Consider the following 21,944-nt stretch of genomic DNA (forward strand, 5'->3'; position numbering starts at 1 on the left):
CTTATTTGAACGCTCATAATAAGGCCACGTCAATATCTTGTGCTAATTTTTTTATAGAGAAAGAAGGATAGAGAAAAGTGAGAGAGGAGGATGGAATTTAGAGCGGAGATAATCCTACTTCTTATTCCAAATGCCAATAAATAAATGCATATAATTCTTTAACAAATGCAACGAAGAGCCATACAAGAAAAAGAAACACTAAGGAGACTCTCAAAATAAAGACTATATATCACCTTGTATTTTTTGTATGAAATCTGTACCAATAACCTTAGGTGTAGATAGTCCATAAAAAATCTCACTTTAAGAAAGTCTCATTGGCATTTCTTAGAAAGAAAATAATAAGCAACCATTAAGTTTTGTTGATTGGTTGTTGTCACTAATGTGAACTGGCCCAAGAAAATTGAGTTTCTCTTACTTCCCTTGGGCTGTGCTATTGTTGTTGTCCCATAAGTTTAAAAGCCCCAGTTCGGGTTCCAACATCAATCAAATTTTCTCTAGTGCTCATTTCTAGATACATATATTAAATACACATGTAAACAATAATTGTAAGATGTAAATCAACGGATGAGATAAATTTTTAGCTTAAATTCCATTCGAGTCAATAAAACCCGAATTGGAAACCCGGTAGAAAATTTACCGTGAGTCGCTGTCTGCTTTCTTTCCTCTCTCCTCCCTTCATTGAGTCGTTGGCAGGTTCATCTTCTCTCCTTTACTAATGGTTATAAGCTAAATGTGCATATAACATGTCATGTGCACTAGAGAACGCCCCTCATCAACATAGATGGATGTCTTTGGATTGGAACTCTCGTAATTTGAACAGAAAGGTCACAACCTCGGTCACCCTTGAGGTTGAACAAAATAAAAGATAGAAGAGTAAAAATCGACTATTCTGAAGTGCTAGTAATAATTTATTATGTTTCACGGAAATTGATTCAATGATGGAGGTTATCATTTCATATGGGATTTTCTGTCACCAATAGAAGGTGGAAGACAACTAAGAGCAAGCATCACACAACACATAGTACTTCTGTCATTTCATGTGACTAAATTAAGTTGATTTTTCTTATCATCTACCTTGTCTTGTTGTGCCTCACTTACCTAGGTTTGCTTGTTCTTGCACAACATCGGCAAAACAAAACAAAAATGGTCGAAATAGGGATCAAAATCTGCAATCTGTTTCGGCGTAAGAAGGTTGATTAATTTCATGATGTTATAGCATCAATGAACAAATGAAATAAACAGATAAAGCAAAGTGAGATTGCACATCAAGTACTGATTTTTGCTTTCTTTGCTTGTAGTGCACAAAGAAACTTCCAATAAGACGAAGCCTTAGTGGAGAGTCTAAGCACGTACCACTTCTTTTTGGGTGAAAGAAAAATCATTAGAGTCGTCAGGGAATAATTCCTAATTATCTTAAAATATTGTCTTAGTGTGTAATTAGTTGCATTATTTGGGCTTTAGTATTAGTGTGACAAACGGGAGATTGTTTCACATCACCAGTTCATCATGTATTAACCGTCTATTAAATGTGTGGCACATTTTTTTAAACACGTGTTAAATATTTATTTTTTTATAACGCCACAAAACTAAATTATGGTTACACGAGATAATCTCTCCTAACAAACTGGCCGGGCCTTGAAATAGTATGTAAATGGAAACTCGGCTTGGCTGCCAAAAACAGGAGATTAGCGGCTAATTAAAGGGATTTGAGTTGGAAAAAGGATTAGATGAGCATGAGTGATGACTGATAGGATCCACCGTGCTCCATAAAAAGTATTAAAAACCCCAACAATTAGAAAAGTAATGCACTAAAAAAGGTAGTTTAGGTGCCTTTTTAATGTTTCTCTTACACTAATATCCTTGTGAGATTTCATAATTTTCAACAAGTCAATCGTCGTAAATTTTCCCATATGCAGTATTAGGAACCAGAAAAAATGTTTGTGTTCTGCAGAACTGAATGGAAATTAGGTGAAGGGGCAAGATGGTAATCTGGTGATACTTCTTCTGTTTACTTTTGATGATGAATTTTTGAAAAAGTAAAAGCATGTGGCATAATTTTTTAGTGAACTTTAACGAAAAGTTTCTCGTACTGTTCATTTTAACGAAAATCATATTTTTATACTAAAAAGTCAATCTTGATACTATTCACTTTACCCTTTATTTTATCATTATTGTTAAAATTCAAAGTTTTCAAATCATTTTTATTAGTTTTCATTTTTTTTTTTTAAAGTAAAAGCATGTGGCATAATTTTTTACGTTAGTGGAGGAGTAGATGGGTTGTCAAGTTTTCAACTAAAGAGCATATCCCTCACTTGCTGATCAAGTATTTAAAGCCAATAGCCAGCGAGTTAATCTTCCACTGGTTTTAAGACCCCATTATCCAAAATATGGGGCTTAAAAGCATTGGACATGGAGTGAGGATTTGCCTAAAACCTCCTCCAAAACTTGAACAGTTAGTCTGAGCTCAGTCAATAGCTGCTGCTAACTACACCAAGTGCAATTATCATACATACTGATCATATGATCTGGAGGTAGCAGAGGTTTGGGCTCGTGCTTAGCGAACCGGCAAGTCACAAATCGGCAACGGACTCAGTCATGAGTCCCTATGGCTCTCTTTTTTGTTCTGTAATGTTTATTTAAGTTCCAGTATGAAATGTAATAAAACAAGTGTTGGTAGTATTTTGGGCAGACGGTTAGCACTCTTCTGTTTATCCTTTCATCTGCTGCAAAGTGAGTAACACCTTTGGTTTGTCTCCCTTCTTGTGAATGTACGTGTTGGAATTTATTTTTCTTATGGTGTGATGATAAATTTTATTTATTAGTTATGCAGAAATTGGAAAAATGGTAGTTATTAGTTGTTCTCTTTTTTTAGCGCTTTATCTCCCTCCTTAAGTCTGCTTCCTGCTTACATGGCCAGCCGATGACATCAGTTCAATATTGCAAAGTAAGTCGTATTGTCTCCCTTTTCATTCTCAGTAGTTAGTAATGAGCCATGAGTTTTGCGTGTAATTTTGTATCACTCAATATATGAGAGGAACATTGCCGGTAGGGTTACGATTGAGCTGAACAGATGCACTGGAATGCCCCTTGCATGCCTATATTCTTAACTCTACAGTTTAGCTCATTTGCATTTTGTATGTGAATATCATCCCATAAATAGTTTAGTTCTTCAACCTAATCAAACCATAATCTTTCATTTTGCATGGTATATTGGGAGAAGCTAATCTATGTATAATTATATATCAAATCAATTTATCAATCATGTGGTGAAGGTAATTTTCACCCTTGTTTATGTAGACACGGTGAAGTATATTTGTTAAGAGATTGTGCTCATTTTTTGTGTGGCTTGCGTTCTAGTGAAACATTAAAGGACAAGTGCATCCTTGTTTGAAGAAAGTTATTAGAGAAGATGCAGCATGCTATGTGCTACAAGATTTAGAGCTCCACTCAAAACCTGGAGTTTATGATGATTCAAGCATTTAAGGCGTCTCGGACATTCATTTAGCAACCAAGACCTTGCCCCGTCATTTCCATTTTGTATGGTTACTCGATAGACAATTTCAAACATCTAGAAACCCATGTCGAGCAAGCAAAGTTCTGATCGGCAAACATGTCATGATTCCCATCAGTCCTGAATAACGAATTCGCAAGCATAAATAACTCAGCCGTCAAACCAAAACCCCCCTCCAAAATCAAGAATCGTAGCAGGGTACCAAATTCAATAGAGAGTATCTTTCTCGCTCTTGTATACCCACTTCCAGCTACAGGTAAAGAATCAAACCACATTTTGTGTGAGATATTGGAAGAAACTGACACATGCGCTTGTAGATAAGGTAGTCGGGTGCTCAACTCATACATCGGGCACGATGGAGATTTTTGTGCTAAAATCGTCTACTTTTGTTGTCATGTAATTCTTGTGCCAGAGGTTCTTTGCTTGAGCCAGACCAGTTTCTAAAAAATTTGGTTCATATTCCTCTCTTCGGGAAAGATGTGTCGGAAACTGTTTGGTTGAAGTGGTAAATGAATCAACTCATTCACAGATTTGAAACTATACTCCTGAGAAGGGTTGAATAGGCTGTGATTTTCATTGTCAATAATTACAAATGGAGGATTAATTGGAGCATGTTACAAATAGTATTTTAGTGATAAGAATGGCACTTACGGAACATGTCTTTTTGACATAAAATGTAATTCAATGTGTCAGAAAATTGAGATGTAAAAGGCTACTTAAGAAACTCTCACAGTACACAAAACTAAGCCGATACGATTAAAGAATACCAAACGATTGCATACAAATTTCTTCAGTTTTCGCGTGATCCCCATCCGGCCTTCAAAAGAGCGGCGTATAGCAATTCATTCCAAGCATCTGGAACTCCAGGCAAGCACCAATGGCTGCAATCCTGAGACCTCTCAGCCGTAATTTGTTCTTCCACTGTCTTGTATTTCATTCTGTAAATGGAAGGGTGTCCGTCTTTTCGGTAATCGGTAAGCCTACTTATGTTTAAATAAATCACCGGAGTTTTCATTTCCTTAAGTACATGCTCTAGAGCTCTCATCTTTGAAGGGTAATTCGCTAAATAAGTTTCGTTAAAGATTGGCTCCGTTTCTTTGTGGCACTGTCCGCCTGAGTTCCATTGCCCTCCGCTACAACCAAATTAAACAGTTCCATTTTCATTGAAATCTGAACAAATATAAACTTCCTAAAAGGAGCAAAATTGGATTCCTCCAACAACAACAACATTCAAAAGTTTGAGACCGATATAGAGGTGAGTCAAAGTGACGAGAAAACATGGTCCGATACCTGAAATGGGTAACTGAATATCCTCTGAAGAAAACCTGAGTCCGGTTGACATCAATATACTTGTCAACCCATCTGGCCCAAGTGGTGAGAGCCCTCTTGTATGCTTCAAGAACCTTGAGTCTTGGATGCACATAATTGCCTTCTTGGTAGTAATCTTCTCTGTGAAACCACCAAATGCAAAATGAGATGAATCAGTCAAGTGACATGGTAGTTTGATTGGTAGCACACTGCAAGGGATTTAGAAAGCAAACAACGGTGCGCACCCTCGAGATGTTTTTTCATGAGTCCACCAGTGTCCAGTGTTAAAAACTATGACATCCGCATCATGGTACATTGAAGTTGTCCGGTCCATCAAATCCAACCTTAATGTCTCAAACGTACCGTTTTTACTCGTGAATGATGATTCCCTAACAAGGAATGGAGAAACAACAAAATCCACTGAACAATTATAATCCTGCAAGTGCGGCAATAGCACGGATGATTAGAGATTTTCATTCCAAATATTGATTTTTTAGAACATACAAAGATGTATGACACTTGCCTCAAATCTGAATGCATAAACGCCCTTCTTTTTAAATTCCTTCTTCCCAGAAATCTCATGAACTCTTTTCTTGTTTCGAATGACATGACGAAGAATACAAACCAGAGATTCCCACATGTTCCTATTCAGTGAATCCCCCACAAAAACCAACCGCTTTCCCCTCAACCTCATCAGAAAATCAGTGGCATTCAGACTGAGGATCACATCAGTAAGAAACAACGGTATGAGAAGAAGATTTACATGGCAGAAGTTCAAAGACTGCTACATATAAATGCTAGAGCACTTTCCTTTTAGAAGAATCGATATTCTAAACTACTCTAAACTACGAATAAAAGAGGACTTGGATGCACGGGTGGCGGGCACACTGCCCAGGCCAACGAGCATAACTCATATATTCAATGTTAGAGCACTTGTTTAAAAACACAAAATTCATTAGATTAAAGTTTGTTTTTAAGCTCAAAAACACAAAATTCATCAAGAAATTGAAGATGGATTTTACCTTGGGATGTCACATTCATTTGGCTGCCATTTCCATTTTATAAAAGCATTGTCTGGCCTCCCATTGAGGTGACAATTAAAATCCCTATCAATGTATGGGCAAGAACCTCCAGGATAGTATGGCTTTGAATCATCTCTCGCCCACCTACCATTAAAAATATCACATTTCTGATACAAATCAGTCTGCATTTTCCCCATTTGAGAATCAGACTCAGCGATTTTCACAGTCGAATTTCCTCGATGAGCTGCCTTCCAAGCTCTTTTCTTCTTCACAATTTTGGCAACATTACCATCCACACTAGTAGAATTCCTTGAAAAACTACCTTCAACTGCCTTCTCTGCATGCATATCTTCCTTCCCAGACAGGCTAAGATTCCCATTAGCCCTCCCTTCCTCACCATGCAAGCTTCCATTTTTCGAAACCTCAGAGGAGTTTCCCAAATGGGCAATCTCCAAACCAGCTCCTCCCCCATTTGAATTCAAAAAGTTACCGTTTTCAGCAATTGCTAGCCCCTTCTCACTGTTTTTCTGCTTACCCATTTCTCCTCCAACCCCAAAGCTTCCATCTTTACCCTCCTCTGTAAAATTCCCCAAATGGGGCTTCTCCAAAACAGTAAAATTTTGCTTCCCAGCAACTATTGACTCATTTGCTTCATGGGTTTTGTCCACAAAATCCTGCGTTTCTGAACTGCTTGAAAAGGAGAAAGGCCATGAAACAGAAGAAGAATTCAAACTGTAAAACCCTTGAATCGAAGTTTCCACTGCAGGAGTCTTCAAGAAGTCGGCAAAAAACAGTACACCGAGTAGAATCACTGAAACTCCAATTCCTAAGCCAAACCCAGAAATAACCTTTCTTCTGGGTGAATAAAACTGCTCTGGAAATGCAGGCTTCTTCCAAACCATGGCTGAAAGATAATACAGAGGATCTACTGCAAATGTGAGTGAAATATGAATTTCGTTTGCATGATCAGGAGAGGAGATAAGCAAGACGAAGCGTGGAATGGCATCCTTTCATTTATGAAAATATGGAAGGAAAAAAACACAAAATTAAATAAAAAAGATAAACGAAAGATATGGGAGCGGTGCGTGCGCGTGACGCAGAAAAGCAGAGTGCTGGAACAGTAAGGGCTTCTTCCGCTCTTTGGCGTGGAGAGAGAGAGCGACAGTGAGAAAAATACAATTACAAAGATACCCGTCGACGTCTAATTTCGTAGACGTAAATACCCTTCATTTTGTCCTCAATTTACACCCCAATCTGGAGGTGTATCGTATAAGTTGTGGGCAGATTAGTCATTTAGAAAGGATTTCGGAGTAAATAAAACGCGTCATTAATGTACGAAGCGGAAGGGTAGCTTTGGGAGAAGTGCTTTTGAAATTTTGAGTTTTCTTGTACTAACTGCCGAACGACGCAGATAGGATTGTTCCCGCCGACACATTCGAGGACACGTGGCGGAGTTCTGAGGCCCATGGAACATTGATAGCGATTGCCGGTCACTCCATCCGTTGGGATTGCGACGCGTGGTGGTGGTGTCTGAGGGAAGCTGTGCGGCGGCGACTGTGATGTCTTCCAGGTGGCTGGAGCACGCTGCACGCGAAACACAGAAACAAGTTTTGTCTGCATGGGTTTCAATGCTCCAAGATTCGAATCAGTCCAACGTTATTCTTGTTCGTTAAATAACGTATTTTATTTTTTGTTTTTCTAATTAACGAGAAGTAATAGAAACAGTTTAATGAAACACTACAAATATACAAGTTTTAGTTTAGAGAAATATTATTGACATACCGAACAATCATTATGCACTTCTTCCTTCTAAAAGTGCACTACAACGAGCACATTTCAAATTTTTCGAGCTCTGTATAACAACTTCATTAATTAATGAGTATTTAAGAGTAACCATATGTATAAATAATATACAAATCCAGAAAATATGTGTACATAATATATTTAGCTAGCAAAATGAAAAAGGAGCAAGTGAAAAATATGGTTTTGGACGAGTCTTCTGCTTCTTTGTTGTTTCTTTTGCAAAAGAGGAGTTGCTTTGATAAGAAAAGCTCGACAATTGTAGGAAGAAAGGGATACGGTAATTATGGGTTGGAATTTGGAACTCATTGGCCCATGGGCTATTACTTGTGAGGCTATGGCACAATTGTCCTTGGGTCGTTCTTTTGCATATTTCGTTTGGGAGTAGGATCTTCTCTCGTACTAATCTCCTTCTCTTTTCCTCTTTTTTTTTTTTTACTTGAAAGGTTATTTTTAAGCCACGTTTACATTTTGTATTGATTTTTTTATATAGAGAGAAAGAGAATCAAGAACAAGAAAGTGTAAGAGGAGGGGTCGGGGGAGGGGAAGAGAGGGTATTAGGAGGAAAGAGAATCCTGGTGCATTGGTTTGAAAATCTTGGATACCGTCTCCTACAATTGGAAGAATGACCATCCATGCCACCATGACAGTATTTCAAGATAAATGTTAAGGGAACACTCAAAAGTGATAGTACATCATCTCAAGGTTTAACATTAATTTTCGTACCTATATTATAAGCTAATGTACCAAAAAACATAAGATGCAAAAGAGTTCATGAAGAGTTCCAATTCACAAAGAAGCTCATTAGCATTTTTCATCTTCCAATTTAATAATGCACCATCATATGAAAAAATTGAAATAACATTACGTTATTAATTTAAAATACTGACACAGACGTATCTGGACCCAAAGAAACAACTGAAAAGCCTGTCATGGTTTTCTGTTTTATGAATCTCAGATAATAATAAAACTAGAACAAAAGCAACTACGTAGAAATTTCTGAAATAACTCCAAAATCTCTTTGACAGAAAGCTCAATCAACTCAATTGATTTTCCAACAAAGAAAAAGAAAAAGCGAAAAAAAGCAGCTTTTACATGGACTTTTCTTTCTCATTTTTACAGACGAATACAATCACATATTTCTGATATTTCAAACTAAAATTAACTTAATGAACAGGGGAAAATTTTGAAAAATGGTTGTCACCTAGGGCCAGAAAGCTCCATAGCTTCCACCACAAGTGAAGATTCTTCTATAAAATCTGAATATCTTTGACGCGGGTGTTCACAGGACCGGAACCTCGGTGTCTCCACCTTCTGCGAGGCCTCCCATTTCTCGGCTAAGCCATCACCTTCCAACATCTTTAACACCTCTGACATTTTTGGTCGGTACAAAGGATTAAATTGAGTACACAACAAGGCAACCTGAACCATTTCTTCCAGTTCAACCCTGTCGATATTGCCCTTTAGATCCTTATCCACCATGAGATTTAGCTTTCCCTCCTGATGGAGCTTCTTCACCTGCATTTGTGTTACACAACCATGTGAGTTGTTGAAAAACATTTTTCTTTGTAGAACATGGTATTTTCTCACACATACATCAGCAGTGAAAATACCAACTCTGCGTTAATGCAGTTATGCAAGTAACCCATTAATATTTCATGTAACAAACCAAGTTTCTTGACACTTCTAGCAACACTCTAAGGATCACATGTATGTACCATCAGGACAGAAACAGGAGGGAAAGCCAACGGCCATGTGTTAATACGTGGTTTGAAAGGGAGAGAGAGCGTTACCCAATCAAGCATTACATGGAGATCACAGTTATTTCATACATGCAATTAGGTAAATCTTACAAATGAGCATGCATGTCTGTGTGAGAGAGCGAAAGGGAGAGATAGCGTACCCAATCAAGCATTACACCCTTCTGGTTTGCAACTCGTCCAAAGTCCAAAGCCTTTTGACCTGTGATTAACTCCAGGAGTAAGATCCCAAACCCGAACACATCAGTTTTATCTGATGACTGACCAGTTGACAAGTATTCTGGAGCGATGTGACCAACAGTGCCGCGGACAGCTGTGGTCACATGAGATTCTCTGTGATCCAAAAGCTTTGCCAACCCAAAATCTCCAACAACTGCCTCGAAGTCTTCATCGAGCAAAATGTTCGCGGCTTTAACATCACGGTGGATAATTCTTGGGTCACACTGCTCATGCAAATAAACCAAACCCCTGGCTGTACCTAAGGCTATTCTCTTTCGCCTTGCCCAGTCTAGAGCTGGTCGACCATGTATATGATCTGGGGAAAAACACACAGAACGCATAAAAGGGATTTAGCAACAGTCGTATGTCAGATTTGAATATTGTCAACTTAGCGCTACAAGAATACTCTCAAATTGAACAGATAACAAGGAACACAAATGGTTGCGATCAATGAAATGCTGGAAAATAATAAACGGTTTATATCAGTTGAATCATTATCAACATGTTAGGTTGAATAAAGTAATTTTTTATATCGTTTTGCAGCTTAGTTTTGGAAGTACTGGGCGTTGGACTGGAGATGAGATTATGGGAGGCTAGGTTCTGATTAGAGGCTGACAATAACAGCAAGCAGAATTAAAACAACATGCTAACCTCTTAATCGAGAGGCTACACTTCCGTTAGGCATAAAAGGGTAAACAAGAAGTCTTTCGTTCTCAGTTGAACAGAACCCGCAAAGCCTCAGAAGATTCCGATGGATAGCCAAACTAATCATCTCAACCTCTGTTTGAAATTGGATCTCACCACCAGCGGTGCTGTAGTCCTTCAGCCTTTTAACTGCAACCAGAGTCCCGTCGTTCAAGCTTCCTTTGTATACAATCCCAAAACCACCCCTACCTAGAATGTTCTTTGAGTTGAAATGGTCCGTTGCTGCCCAGAGCTCCTTAAATGTATACCTCTTCAAATGCCCCAAGCACACTTCTGGGTCATACTGATCTGCTGCACAACCCACCAAATCAAGAATTCATGGATTATCGTTGGTGGGGAAAAAGAATATCACTGGTTGCATGAAACAATATCAAGAAATTCTCAAAGTACAATTCAAATCCTAAGGGTTCACCGAAAGAGAAGGTTCAACGACTTGAAACACTTTCCCTAAGATTACCTAACTACAAAAGGAAAGGGTTATTCATGATTTAGATTTTAGTCATGTATTGAGAATCATATTATTATGATTATTATTATTATCTCCTATTACCATCATGTGTTAACAACCTTTATATGAACAAATTGACTCTTGTGTTTTCTACATACAAAATCTTTTTTGTTGTGTTTGGATAGAAGAAATTAAAGAGAGAACGTGCCTTTGGATTTGGAATTTTCTGAACTATTCATTTCTAATGAATGTTACCGCATTTTACCAAAATATCAAAAGCTGAAATCTGAAAGATTACTGATTGAAACATTCACACACTCAGACTTGCACCATTATTAAAGAGTTGGGGCAGTGTGGCCCTTAAGGTAAGTAATAAAAGGATGAATCGGAACCATACCTCCTAAAATTCAAGCACCCCTATCAAGATGTTAAACTATCTGAGATACTAGTATTGAAATCTAGAAAAGCAGGAAAACTTACCATTGACATCGAAGAATATCTGCTGGTTGTGTCTATATCGCAGCCAAACAAGTAACCCAATAATTATTATGACACCAAAGGCAGCACTGAAGCTTGCACCGAGGACAATAGTCATGTGGTGGCGTTTTGTTCCAGAGTCTGATTCTAAGAAAGCCAAATTCATGAATCACCAGTGTCACAAGGAAGGCTAAAGGAAGGAACATAAAAAAAAAAAAATAAAAAAATAAAAAAAACGTGCATATATACCTTTTAGAGCATCAGGTGGGAAGGATAGTGGCTCTGGAAAGACTGCAGAACAGTTCTCAGACTTTACTCCACAAATTAAAGGGTTTCCAACAATTCTGAAGTGAAAAGAAAAACAAAATAAGGCTGAGAAAGGAACCGAACTCCACGAGTAACTACGCATTAGTGGATCAAAAAACAATATGGCTCACTTGAAAGTTCGTGCGGATATTTTTGGCAAGGAACCGCTCAAATTGTTGAAAGAAAGGTCCCTACACAAATGTTCATTGAAATTATCAACAAACAAAACTCGACTTGTAGGTTTTCCCATTTATACTGCAAAGAAAAGTAGAACACACAAAAGAAGGGGGAAAAGACATACACAAGAGTGAGACCTTCAACTGCAGATAGAGACTCGGGGAAGGGTCCTGTAAGGCTGTTGTTGTTTAACCGCCTGTCTTGCTCGAAAAACAAGAGAAAAGGTGTAAGCATTAGCTATATTCGCGTGGTTATCGAATATCAAAATGTTTAAAAGACGTAATGTGATGATTTTTGAACTTACAAATAATTCAGGTTCTTTAGGTTGCCCAACGAATCTGGTATGTCACCATTGAAATTATTATTGGAGAGGTCAAGAGTCTGAAGCTTCTCCAAATTCCCAATTGAAGCAGGAATTGGACCCGAAATCTCATTGTTTTGAAGCAACCTGCATACGTAAAACGGTCACGTTTGTTCAAATCAAAACACTTCTGCAACACAATATCAATTCATATTCAAATTTCACAAGAACAAATAAAAACCGACATGAAGGAGGTGCAAACTTACACAGATTGCAAGTTACTGAGGTTTCCAATCGCCGGAGATAAGATACCGGACAAGCTCTGGCTAGGCAATCCCCTAAACAAAATAATAAGAATCATTTACCGAGAAAATAATTCATCAAATAGACAAATAGTAAAGAAAACTCTGAATTATTTTTTTTTTCTAGCCTTATATATCCGGAAGAACTTACAGAGCAGATACATAGCCATCAGGAGTACAAGTAACCATCCTCCAGCTGCAGGGATCTACAGAGTTACTATCCCAGTTTTCCAAAACGTTATGTGGGTCATGTAGATCGCTTTTAATGGCCGCCAATGCTTCAACTGTGAATATTTCCAAAAACAAGATAAAAGGGTTATTTTCTGCAGGAATTTTCTTTTCCATTTTCTTGTTTTTTTTTTTTTTTAAAAAAAAAAAAGGGAAATCCTAGGCTGCACCCAATTGAGACAATGCAATGGTGAGAGCATTAACTGAACAAATTGAGGGAGAAAAAAATATATATGGTATTTTCCTCTTAAAAAATTAATGAAAAAATTAAATGAACCTTCATAATTTACACCAGTAGGAGAAAGAGTTGCAGAAGAAGCCTCCACCAATGCCAAAACAAGTAAACCCAATTTCCACAACGTGAAAGTACTTCTTCCCATGTAGTCTTTTTCTCTCCCCATTCAACCTTCTTTGTGCTAATTATAATTAGAGCAAAGAAGCAGCTTTTATTCAAAAGCACCACAACCAACAAAAGCACTATCCATTATCCAATTGCCTTATCCAGAATATGCAGCGGTTTCACAATCAGAATCCTAGAAAGCAAACCCCACTGCTCTTCCGGCTTTTCACTTCCAGATAAAGTCAGTGTCTTTGTGGATGAAACTTGAAGGAAACAAAAACCCAATTGCTAAAATCACTTTCCCAGAAAGCACTTTGCTCGGAAATAGAAACCCGAATCAAACTAAGGAGAATGAGCACCGTATGAGCTGAGACAAGCAGCAAAAGGGAGAGAATTTTCTCGAGAAACAAACAGATACAAGCCTGGATATATGGGATCCTAGAGATCTGAAAGTAGTGGGTTTGCTTTTCTATAAGTTTTGGGCGATCCCCATAAATTCCATGTGGGCTGCGTTGTTGGTTTGTAGGCGAGCTCAGTCCTTCCTCTGTGATTCCTGCAATACCACTACCACCACCATTATCTTGGTTTACAAGGAGTGAAGGAGTGAGAGTGAATTTCCATTCAAAGAGTGAAAAGGAGAGTGAAATGAAACTCACTCACCCACACCAGAAAAAACCACACACGCAAGGGCCAATGCAAAAGGCCAAACTCGGACACAGATACACATGCCAACAGAACCCATCAACTAAAAAAGAAAAATTGTGCCTTTTTAAAAAGAAGGAAAAACAAAAGGGCAGTGAAACAAAGGGGTTTTTGATATTTGGGAGGGAAACAACTTGGTAGGGATGAATGATTGGGGTTGCTATTTACACCGACGTAATTTGTGACTTTTTTGTGAGAATTTTAACGAAAAATTTTCAGTATTATTTATTTTAATGAAAAATTATATTTTTACATTAAAAAATTAATTTTTATACTATTCACTTTACTCTTTATTTTATCTTTATCGTTAAAACTCAAAATTTTCAAGTCAAAGTTTTCCTTTCTTTTATATGTACTTTTGATCGTAAACGTTAATTTTTTTTAAGTGTTTAGATTAAAAACGTTAAAATTTTAATTAAAGATCAATTGTTTGGAATTACATTGTGAAGATCCACTTAGCAAGAAAGCATTTTTGCTAACGTTATTTTAATTAAAGATCAATTGTTTGGAATTACATTGTGAAGATCCACTTAGCAAGGAAGCATTTTTTTCAAACGTTATCAGAACTATTTTTAGTGTTTTTATCAACAGTCTCGAAGAGGTTATAAATCATCAATGGCTTTTAATGTTTTTCATTAACAATCTCAAATAAGTTCTGAATCATCAATAGGTCCACCTTTAGTGTTTTTCATTAACAGTCTCGAATAGATTCTAAATCATCAATGTGTTCGCCTTTTAATGATTTTCGTTAACAGTCCCGAATAGGTTCTAAATCATCAATAAGTTCGGTAGACTCTTTACAGCTTAACTCGACATGATTGCACGATAACAAGACTGATCAAAATACAAAGAATCTCATGTCCACAAATAACGCGGTCAAACACTCTCTATCCAAATTATGTAAGAATTTCAAGCTCTTGTAAATTATGTCTTACCAATGACGTAGTCTGAGATTTGAACAAATTTTTTTATTTGAGATGCTAAAAGAAATTCAGAAAGAAAAAGTATAAATTAGGGGGACAAAAAATAAAAAAGTAAGATTTGGGGGGGGTGGTGATTGGACTGAAGGGAAGTGTGGAATTGGTCAGAGAGAAAAATGGGATAGTCTATGCAAAAGGGCAAAGATTGCAGGTAAGTTTCTGGCGGGTCACGTGCTTGGATTGTCTTGGCCTTCGTTGGCATTTGGCCTGCTCACCCTTTCTTTCAAATTAAACGACATAAAAGTGATCACACTATTCAGTTAAAGTAGTTCTACAGGGCATGGCCCCCCATCTTCTGCTAAAATCAGCTGCGAATATTTCAAGTAATTCTTCTGATTTTAGATTTGATTTTCGTCAAAAAAGAATCTAAACTCTATTATTATGATTAATTTAGTATGAAACTTAGTTCACTTCTCAACTTCTTTGAAAATATCGTCTTTTCAAAAAAAAAAAAAAAAAAAAAAAAAGATTCAGATTTGATGTAAAGTGGGTCAGTGCATTAGTGGTTGAAGGATTAATTAAGTGGTTTGAATTTCTGAATTGGTTAACTTCAGACACAATCCGGAGAAGATCTCAATTCATATTCATTTATCCAAACAAATAACAAAAACGTTTTGCCATGTTTTTGGGACTTTCCAAGAGGATTAAAATACACGTGTAACACTAAAAATATTGGCAAATTTAGGTAAAAGTGGAAGTGAAGAGAAATTTTGGACCCACGTTGCGATTTTAAAAAGAGTTAATTATGTTTAAAAAAGTTAGAGCACTCCAAATATTTTATATTTTAGAAAGTAAAATGCTCGTATAAAAATGCACAATTAAATTTTAAAATACTAATAATAGTTGTCTTAAGTTTTATTATCTTTTTAAGTTACTTGAGTACTAAACACAAAGAAGAAGAGGAACTTGTAAGCTTTGCCCTTAGTGTCTCTTTCTTTCTTATAGAATTTTGTTCTATTGTCTTTTTAGAACAAAGAACAAGAGGAACTAGTAACCTTTACCAAATGGGTAATTTTATGCTATATTTCTTTCTTTCTAACCTAATTTATTAAGTGGATTTGTTGTCTCTCATGTTTGAATTGTTGCATGCATCAAGTATCGTAAAAAAAAATAAGGGTATGAAACTAGGATGAAAAACTTTTTGATGTATAAAAATTTGAAAATCATTATCGTGACATCCCACATCGCCCAGGGGAGTGATCCTTATATGTATATTCTCATCCCTACTTAGAACGAGGCCTTTTGGGAGCTCACTGGCTTCGGGTTCCATGGGAACTCCGAAGTTAAGTGAGTAGCGCGCGAGAGCATTCCCAGGATGGGTGATCCATCGAGAAGTTCTCATGTGAGTTCCCAAAAACAAAACCGTGAGGGCGTGGTCTGGGCCCAAAGCGGACAATATCATGCTACGGTGGTGGAGCAGGCCTGGGAAGTGGTCCCCCCTCGGGGCAGGATGTGATATTTGGTACCAAAGCCTAACCCTGGCCGTGGTGTGCCGACGAGGACGTCGGGCCCCTAAGGGGGGTGGATTGTGACATCCCACATCACCCAGGGGAGTGATCCTTATATGTATATTCTCATCCCTACCTAGTACGAGGCCTTTTGGGAGCTCACTAGCTTTGGGTTCCATGGGAACTCCGAAGTTAAGCGAGTGGCGCACAAGAGCATTCCCAAGATGGGTGACCCATCGGGAAGTTCTCGTGTGAGTTCCTAGAAACAAAACCGTGAAGGCATGGTCGAGACCCAAAGCGGACAATATCATGCTACGGTGGTGGAGCGAGCCCGGGAAGTGGTCCCCCCCCTCCCGGGCCAGGATGTGACAACCATACTTGAAGGTATTAAATTGAGAATTACCTAATGTTTTTAACATGCGTTATTTTATTATGATGTGATCATAAAAGCTTTTGTAGTACAAAGATTAACTTACGTTATGTTTTATTATTATGTATCATTTGTACAAGATTGTGAAATTATGCATCCATAAAAAAAGAGCTGATTTTCTAAGGTTTTCATTTGAGGACCTATGAGGTTTTTTTTTTATACAAGCTCTCAAATTAATCTTACTATAGATTAAATTATCAACTTAACTAATTTTGTTACACGAAGACAAAATGCTAATTAAAAAATAAAGTAAGAAGAGAGGTGAAGGTTTTATGTCACGTCGAATCTCTTCCATCTGCAAAATCTAGTCTCATTATCGAATATCAAAACCCAGCAAATCCAATTACATAAAACCCTAATAACCTTACACATCTAATTTCATGCAAGTTTTTATCAATAATATTCAAGCCTAGTTAGTTACAAAGCACAAACAAATTTCAGATTGTGTGGTTATGAAAATTGGGATCCCATCTTCTTGAACGCGTAAACCCTTTTTCATATGAAATTTTGCGAATTTTCTTTTCAATATAATCACTTTACAAAATTATTGTGTTTCAGCGTAACAACAACTATTTAAATTGATAGTTTAATTTACTATAAGATTAATTTAAGGCTCATATAAAAAAAGACATCACATTCTTCAAAATGACGATCTTAAAAAGCTATTATGTTATAAAAACTACTCTCAGAGACAAAAATTCTACTTAATAATAAGAAAAAGAAAACGAACTGCGTTTTAATTTGAATAATAGAATAATATAAACAAGATTTCACATTTTAAACAACGAGTAAAATTGGATTAAAAAGTTGATGAGCATTGGGCGTTGCGCGGATGTAGGCGATGTGGGCTTGGGGGGTCCGGCGGTTGTGTGGTGGGTGATGCTTGCGTACCACGAGGCAACGTTTGTATCCTCCTTTTATTCTTCATCGGGGTTCGTGAGAGAATCTCCGCAAACAGCCTTGCCCCGCCCACGTGGACTGTAAGACTTCCGCTCGTGTTATTGTGCGGCGGTGGTGGGTGATTTTTTTTTTCTTCTTAAAAATCACCATTTTATATTTTGCTTACTACGATCAAATGATAGTGGCGTTTATTATTTATTTATTTATTATTATCAATTGAGTTTAAATTTTGAAATATTTATGATGAATAAATGCAAATTTCAAAATTAAACTCATCTAACAGGTAGAATAGTGAGCAAAAATGCACGAGTTTTTGTAACACTTAAAAATCACCTTTGACAACAAATAATAAGGCATTTAGTGGATGAAAATATAGAAAACAAAGAGCAAACACAAAAAAATGATAGACATTGTGGACGCTGGTCGGTTAAAATTCACTTAAATACTATTTTTTATAATCGGAACACGGCTACATGTAGTTGAGTTATTGAATGACGACGTAGGTTCGAACCCCGTCAGTGCTAATCTAATATCTAATTTAACTTATAGTTTGACAAAAAAATAATTTATAACATGTGAATTTATTTCTTTTAGTAAGAAACTTTCTCTTTACATACTAATTTAGAATATCCCATTATTAAATAAATGCAAAATTTAATTATTTGAAACTCATGAGCAATCAAATGCTTTAGGAGATGCTATATCTACGAGTCAAATTTCATGGGAGATATTTTTATATTGGTCCCGTAAATACTCATAGGAAATGTGCATTCGTATCTATTTCAAAGTATAAATAGAGACATAATGAAAAAAATGTATAAAATATAAAAGAAAGTGTGTTTGTATTGTTAGTTGGTAGTGGTAGTGGCACCACCAACTAATGTGTCTTTTATTTTGCTTTTCTATCTTTCTAATTTGTGTTACTTGATTAATATCATCACAAATCTGCAACATGTAACACTCATGAGCGTGGTAGTGACGCATGTCGTAACAACGAAAAACAGTTATGTCTATATATGTATCATGACGTGAGTTTGATTGTCACTAATTCTCTTTAATCTAACAATTTAACTAGATAAATCTATTGATGTACTAAAAAAAAACACACACGAGGATTTATACTTGCAAACACTCAAGAATTAGAAGGACACAACTGCAATAAAAGATTTGAAAGAAATTAATTAAATAATGAAGTAATTGGTTGTATAATAATATTAATATATAATATAACATGAGGGAGTGAGCAGTCTTTTATGAAAAATATAATTATAAGAAGATGATGCCGCGAGGGGAGTGAGGATCTTTGCCGAATCATCATTGTGAGGATCTTACATTATGCTGTAAAAAATTATTGTAATTTTTTTTTACTTAAAATTGAATATAAATAGTACTTGACGAAAACTGACCGCATATTATACAATAAACAGATGTGATTAAAGAATTCCTGAAATTCTCGCAAAAAAAATCTTTGAGATCCTCGTAGGGAGGATCCAGCGAGAGGATCCTCTCTCCCGTGAGGGTGGTGTTATTTATGGAGTACATAAAACACTAGAACCCAGAACAGAACCCTAAGAGCATTTTTGTCGCATTGGGAAAACTGAATATTCCCCTAAGGCCCTAATCTAATATTAGTATTAATCAAACCTCCTAATCTTATGCTCCTTGTTATTTGTTCCTTCATTCATTCATAAATCATAATAATACACAGATTTTTCAGCATATAATTATATGCGAGAGGGACTCCAACAACCATGCCCCGGGCTCCGGAGTCCACACCTCCAACAAATACAAGGGTATTTTGGTCGTTTTAGGAAGATGAAATATTCTCTCACTTTACCCCACTCCAATGCTGGTCCAATACTTATGCCCTTAGTCCTGCCCTCCTTGGTCTCTAAGGCCATATCAAACCGAATGGTTCAGATGATTAGAGGGTCAAAAATCGTTTCTAACCGAAAGGCCAATAGGCTCATGGACCTCATTGGACAAAAAAGGGCCAAAGAACCAACCGGTCGGCCCAAAGCAGCTAGCTGGCCGACCCGAGCAAGGCCATATGCTAACGTCATATTTGATTTTTCTTTTTTCTTTTTTTACAAAATTTAAGTATTCTATTTTTTTTCCTATGACTTCCTAAGTCATTAAACAACATTAAAAAACATTAAGTAACATAAAACAATATTAAACAACATTAAGTAACATTAAACAACATAAAAAAATTAACAACATGAAACTTAAACAACATTTTTAAAAACATGAAAATTATTGAGGTAATTTAATTTAAGTAATCATAGTAGTTCAATTAAAATAATAAATTATGTTTGACCCTATGACCCTTTGGCCCTCAGTTGGGGATAATTTTTTTTCACATGGCTATGTTTGGCCTATGGCCCTCTGCCCTCTCGGTTGAATATGGTAGGAAATATGGTTATGCACTGTTCATTAAAATATTGATTTTTTGGAAGGCCAGAGGGCTAAAACGAGCCATCAGGCTAGTCTTCGGTTAGAGATGGCCTAATCATCTTTCTTTTTTATTTTGCTTCTAATTTTCTCGTTACAAATGTCACATTAGGCTAAGAAAAATATTACGGAGATTCTCTTGAAGTGAGATTTCTTAGGGCCACTCTGTCATCTAATATTTTTGACAAATATTTTATGATGTAGACATAGAAATTAACGTTAAACTGTAAAGTGAAAGAAAGACTACGAAGAGTTCATCAAGACTCCTAATTTAAGAAAATCTCTTTAGGATTTGATATACAACGTGGTCCTAACCCAGGCATGCAACCAAGACACAATAAATCTGACTTATTCATCTTTTTAGTTTTTAAGCTCACACCTACGCCACTTTAAGGTCCCACCCTTTCTCTCATGGCCCTAGTCCGATTTGTGGACATAAGAACTTCTCCTCCCTAGCATTCCTGTATACAAGCAGTATTAAGTAGAAGTGTCAATTTATTATCCAATTTTTTTAGTTAAAGTTCTTCGATTTAAGAAAAATTAAGGAATTGCTAAAGTCGTAAGAGGTTAGTAGTAATTCACTCGTAATTTGTCAATCGACAAGTTACTTGTATCTTGTAATTTACCTATCAAAATTTATTGGGCATCGGAGAAGATCCCACTTTATAGATTTGAACTGATTACACTTGTTTCATTTTTATCTTTTTGACTATCTAGCGCTTGTTTCATATTTGTCAAATAATTGAAACATAGGACTTTTTTTTTTACAGTTGTTATATCCCACATCGTCTAGGGGAGAGGATCATTTATGCCTTATATGTACTTGCCCACCTCCATATAGCACGAAGCCTTTTGGGAGCTCATTGGCTTCGGAGTTCATCAGAACTCCAAAGTTAAGCGAGTTCGCATGAGAGCAATTCCAAGATGGGTAACCCACTGGGAAGTTCTCGTACGAGTTCCCAGAAACAAAATCGTAAGAGCATGATCGGGGCTCAAAGCGGACACTCCGAAGTTAAGCGAGTTCGCGCAAGAACAATTCCAGGATGGGTGACCCACTGGGAAGTTCTCGTGTGAGTTCCCATAAACAAAACCTTGACCCACTGGGAAGTTCTCGTGTGAGTTCCCATAAACAAAACCTTGACCCACTGGGAAGTTCTCGTACGAGTTCCCAGAAACAAAATCGTGAGAGCGTGATCGGGGCTCAAAGCGAACACTCCGAAGTTAAGCGAGTTCGCGCGAGAACAATTCCAGGATAGGTGACCCACTGGGAAGTTCTCGTGTGAGTTCTCATAAATAAAACCTTGAGGGCGTGATCGGGGCCCAAAGCGGACACTCCAAAGTTAAGCGAGTTCGCGCGAGAATAATCCCAGGATGGGAGATCCACTGGAAAGTTCTCGTGTGAGTTCCCAGAAACAAAACCTTGAGGGCGTGGTCGATGCCCAAAGTGGACAATATCGTGGTACAATGGAGTCGAGCCCGGGATGTGGTGGAGCCTGGGTCAGGATGTGACAACAGTGATGTTATTCACACACTCATTTTTACTTTACATATCCCGTTAATCTCTATCTTTTGATCTTCTTTAATTCATTTGATCCAACGATTACAAAATTAAAAAGGGTGCATGGAAGGTAAAAGAAAGTCGGGGCTCAAAGCGAACACTCCGAAGTTAAGCGAGTTCGCGCGAGAACAATTCCAGGATAGGTGACCCACTGGGAAGTTCTCGTGTGAGTTCTCATAAATAAAACCTTGAGGGCGTGATCGGGGCCCAAAGCGGACACTCCAAAGTTAAGCGAGTTCGCGCGAGAATAATCCCAGGATGGGAGATCCACTGAAAAGTTCTCGTGTGAGTTCCCAGAAACAAAACCTTGAGGGCGTGGTCGATGCCCAAAGTGGACAATATCGTGGTACAATGGAGTCGAGCCCGGGATGTGGTGGAGCCTGGGTCAGGATGTGACAACAGTGATGTTATTCACACACTCATTTTTACTTTACATATCCCGTTAATCTCTATCTTTTGATCTTCTTTAATTCATTTGATCCAACGATTACAAAATTAAAAAGGGTGCATGGAAGGTAAAAGAAAGTGTCTGGATAACCTCTTTAAAAAAAAAAATCATATTTTATTA

At 37.2% G+C, this 21,944-nt stretch overlaps 2 protein-coding genes across 3 annotated transcripts; both read right to left on the minus strand.

Moving 5' to 3' along the window:
• Positions 1-4,074: 4,074 nt before the first annotated feature.
• Positions 4,075-6,968, minus strand: LOC137737792 (protein trichome birefringence-like 2). Its single transcript, XM_068477348.1, has 5 exons — positions 5,842-6,968; positions 5,343-5,535; positions 5,065-5,255; positions 4,802-4,960; positions 4,075-4,644 (listed from the first exon to the last, which is right to left on the minus strand). Exons 1-5 carry the CDS (start codon positions 6,741-6,743, stop codon positions 4,302-4,304), a joined length of 1,788 nt encoding a protein of 595 aa, XP_068333449.1. The 5' UTR covers positions 6,744-6,968; the 3' UTR covers positions 4,075-4,301.
• A 1,638-nt stretch (positions 6,969-8,606) lies between these two features.
• Positions 8,607-13,650, minus strand: LOC137737417 (protein NSP-INTERACTING KINASE 3-like). Of its 2 annotated transcripts, none has more exons than XM_068476876.1 (11): positions 12,842-13,650; positions 12,488-12,620; positions 12,301-12,372; positions 12,038-12,181; positions 11,858-11,929; positions 11,688-11,747; positions 11,500-11,594; positions 11,254-11,397; positions 10,272-10,613; positions 9,545-9,936; positions 8,607-9,159 (listed from the first exon to the last, which is right to left on the minus strand). In XM_068476876.1, exons 1-11 carry the CDS (start codon positions 12,963-12,965, stop codon positions 8,842-8,844), a joined length of 1,896 nt encoding a protein of 631 aa, XP_068332977.1. In that variant the 5' UTR covers positions 12,966-13,650; the 3' UTR covers positions 8,607-8,841. The 2 variants fall into 2 exon arrangements, with proteins under 2 accessions (XP_068332977.1, XP_068332976.1); XM_068476875.1 differs by having other exon boundaries at positions 10,272-10,616; positions 12,842-13,649.
• Positions 13,651-21,944: the final 8,294 nt, after the last annotated feature.

The sequence above is a fragment of the Pyrus communis genome, chromosome 6 (genome assembly GCF_963583255.1).
Source record: "Pyrus communis chromosome 6, drPyrComm1.1, whole genome shotgun sequence".
Taxonomy (NCBI): Eukaryota; Viridiplantae; Streptophyta; class Magnoliopsida; order Rosales; family Rosaceae; genus Pyrus; species Pyrus communis.